Genomic DNA, 3,325 nt, shown 5'->3' with positions numbered 1-3,325 from the left:
GCACCCTGAGCGACCAGTGGGCTTGGGAAGCCACTGCTCACCCATCCTGAAGGGTTGGCTGTTAAAACTAACCCGCCGTGACTGGGTTTGGAAGGCCCTTTCCCGGGAATGACAGGAATGTCTTTATCCTGGCCAAAGCAGTGCTGGTATGGGGCTGTTCAGGGAACCCATTGCCAGAGACAGTCTCTGCTGTAAACAGGCCAGCAGCCATAAAAAGTCCACAAATTCCTCCAATCCCCATTTTCCTGGGATCAGGTGAGGGCCTGAAATGCACACGGGATGCAATGGGGTACCCTTGAAACAGAGCTGCCCGGCATGTGCTGGGGTCCCTCTGTGCCACGGGACGGGGTAAAGGCAGTGCCAGCAGCTGCTCGGGGCCAGGAAAATGCCTGTCACCGTGCTGCGGTTTCATGACCGTGGCCTGGAAGAATTTTGGTGGTGGTGTTTTTTTCCTGCTGGGAAGAGGAGCAGGCAGAGAAGCCCTGCTTGCCGGTGAGCCAACGTGGCAGGGCTGGGCCAGCCTGGGGCACAGGGTCAAGCAAGATGCTCCATGCCCATGCTGGGTTTTTGGTGCAGCATGGGAACAAATCTATGTCCAGCAACAAGGAATGGGCTGCTCTGCATTGCTTGTTTATTTTGTCACGGGGAGTTTAATGTAGGAACAAGGAATTGAGTCCCAGGTTGGGTGTGATGGGGGTCTCCACTGTCTCCCGTGCTCCCCAGTGCCGGCTGGGAGTTAAGGCTGTGCCATTGTCCCTGCCAAGAGCTGGGGCCTGGGGAGGTGCGTGAACGCAGGGAGGGGGCCGAGTGCCACGCACAGGAGTGTAGCTCCCCAGGTGAGATGCCACCAGCTACCTCCAGGAGGGCCTTGGAGCCAGAGGGTGGAAGTCAGAGTGGCGAGAGGTGGCTGGCAGCCCCTCATGCTCGTTTTCCAGGGCAAGGGGCCAGGGGTTGCTCCCGTCTTCCCTTCCCCTCCTCCGGTGCTGCTGGCAGCAGGCTGGGCGCTCAGCTGACAGTCACGGGGAAGGCATTAGCGAAGCAAATGGGAGTTTCCTTGCCCCACTGCAAGAGAAGACGAGGTGCTTTCCCCTGGCCCTCTCCTCCTGCAACCCTTCCCCACGACACCTATGGGAGAAGTTGGGCACAGCTTGAGGGTCCCTCATCATCCACACACACAGTGGGGAGGAAAACCAGCCCTGTGCTGAGCGCTTGCCCATCTCCATTAAACCCACCAGATCCTCCGGCAGCCAGCAACTAGTGTGCCTGTTCCCTGGTCTGTGTCCCCTGGTCCCTGCCCCAGCTTTTTTTTTGCCCCGCGGCCAGCCGCAGGGATGCTCAGAGGACCACTCGCCGGTCCAGCTGCTCGGCCCGCCCGGCTCGCTGGTGTCTTGCTTCCAAGTGCTTGTTTTGGACCTTCTCAAAGTGCTGCAGCAGCTCCGTGTAGTCGATGTTGGAGGCTGCTGTTCTCTTGTAGCTGGTGCTGGCTTTGGTGTTGTCCCTGTGGGGAAGGAGCAGAGTGAGGGCGGGTAGGGGCTGAAGATGTTGGTACTGTGAGCATCCAGCACTGGCAGCACCAAGAACTTGTCCTGAAAAAGCTGAGCCCAGCACATATTAGTCATGTTGGTGCCCCATAAAACATCCCCAAAGACATGTTTCCCTCCCCCAGAGGTGTGAGATGGAGCTCAAGAGGTCCTGGGGCAAGGAGGGGACAAGGGACATCTGCATCTTGGCCCCACAGGGGAGATTTAACCTCTCTGACATGGATGTTCCCCTCTATCCCAACCATTCCAGACAAAAGCAGTGAGGAAAGGATGCCAGAACCATGTGCCTCGGTTTCCCTGTGTTTTTTTGAGCAAGCAGAAAACATCCAGTGGCAGCAGGGACAGCCCCCAGGGATAAGGACCCCTGGCTAAAGCCCAAAAATGCAGGTTCCCTAGGGCTCCAGCTATGGATGCTCATCCTCGTGCTGTCCCCATGCAAGGAAGCAGGGAACACCAGGCACAGGACGCCCACGGGAGGAAGGCAGGCAGCTCTGGTGGCCCTGGTATTCCCCTGGGGAGGGGGCAGCTGGGGCTGGCCGGTTATGAAAGCCGGCTTCGGTGTTTGAAGGAATGTAGGTCAGAGTTAATCAGATGCTCAGGCCGTCTGACAGCTCGAAAAACCCCCACTGCCAGGACTAGTGGGGGAAAAAAGGAGGGGGAAGCACATGCAGCCCCCTCTCCGCCCCCCCAATTAAATATCAGTGCTGGGTTGTGGGTAGGAGCTCAGTGCCGGAGGCCACGAGGGATAAAAGCCATCCCAGGGAAGCAGTTAAAAGCCAAGGAGCGATGGCAGTGGGGGGTTAATTCAGAAACCTGCCCATCTTGGGAGCTCTTTTTGTTCCAAGGGCTTTGCCACGGCAGAGTCGGCTTTATCATCAACCCCCTACTCATTAGCTGAGGGTTGGAGAGCAAATCCCACTGGCAGCACCCCCGGGCAGGGAGTATGAGGATCTCACAGCTGGTCCCTGAAGAGATGCTGCCCTTGCACATCTCATGGACCCCCAAAGGCCACGAGTGGGAATGGAGTAGCCATCTGGAGACATTTTCATGGGTACCAGGGTCCTTTTGGGTACCATGAAGGCTGTCCAGGCTGTGGGGGGGGATGCTTTGGGAGCACCCCCAAGCTGCCAGAGTCTTTCTCCATAAACCTCCTTCCCAGCTCTGCTCGTTTCCATAGCGACCCCACAAGTGAAATTTTCCATCCCGGATGCCAAATGCCTGTGGATGAGGCACAGCCCTCCCAGGGTTACCAAATATAGACACAAAAAAACCCCTGAGCCAACGCTCCCGGCCACGGGGACAAGGAGCAGCCACGGCCGCAATGGAGCTGGGGGAGAAAGCTGGAGCATGGGGCTGAGCCTGGGATGGCAGGGATGCTCAGCTGTGGGGGGACAGCTGATCCAGCCCCGATGCTGGGGGTCCATCCCCATGGCACTTACGTGGTCTGCATGAGCTCAGGGTTGGGCACGCACTGGAGGCGGTGGGAGAGGAGCTGGAAGGCGCTGCTCTGGGGCAGCAGCATCAGCAGGCCATAGAGAGCCTTGATCAGGTAGGGGTTGTTCTTCACGTCCAGCAGCTGCAGGCGGAGATCTGGAAGAGGACAGAAAGAGGATGGGGAGTCAGGGAAAACACATTTCACCTCCAGCTGCAACAGCAGGTTCCTCCCACCCTCTCTGATAGTCATGGGGAAAGCCCAGCCTCTGCCAGCTGACCCGAGGCACCTGCATGGCACCCTTCTCCCCATCCATTAACTGATCCATCTTGGTGTCCCACACTGTCCAGAA

At 58.1% G+C, this 3,325-nt stretch overlaps 1 protein-coding gene across 1 annotated transcript in view; it reads right to left on the bottom strand.

Moving 5' to 3' along the window:
• Positions 1 to 1,335: 1,335 nt before the first annotated feature.
• VAC14 (Vac14 homolog (S. cerevisiae)) overlaps positions 1,336 to 3,325 on the bottom strand; it is a gene marked incomplete at its 5' end in the record, with an annotated part of 57,311 nt that continues 55,321 nt past the window's right edge. The window contains 2 exons of the mRNA XM_009075805.1: positions 1,336 to 1,498; positions 2,981 to 3,131. Coding sequence (XP_009074053.1) covers positions 1,336 to 1,498; positions 2,981 to 3,131 — 314 coding nt within the window. The remainder of the gene's footprint in view (positions 1,499 to 2,980; positions 3,132 to 3,325) is intronic.

This window comes from Acanthisitta chloris, unplaced genomic scaffold (genome assembly GCF_000695815.1).
Source record: "Acanthisitta chloris isolate BGI_N310 unplaced genomic scaffold, ASM69581v1 scaffold18095, whole genome shotgun sequence".
NCBI lineage: Eukaryota > Metazoa > Chordata > Aves > Passeriformes > Acanthisittidae > Acanthisitta > Acanthisitta chloris.
The sequence above is the reverse complement of the archived record's forward strand: the minus strand, read 5'-3'. Positions and strand labels throughout refer to the sequence as shown.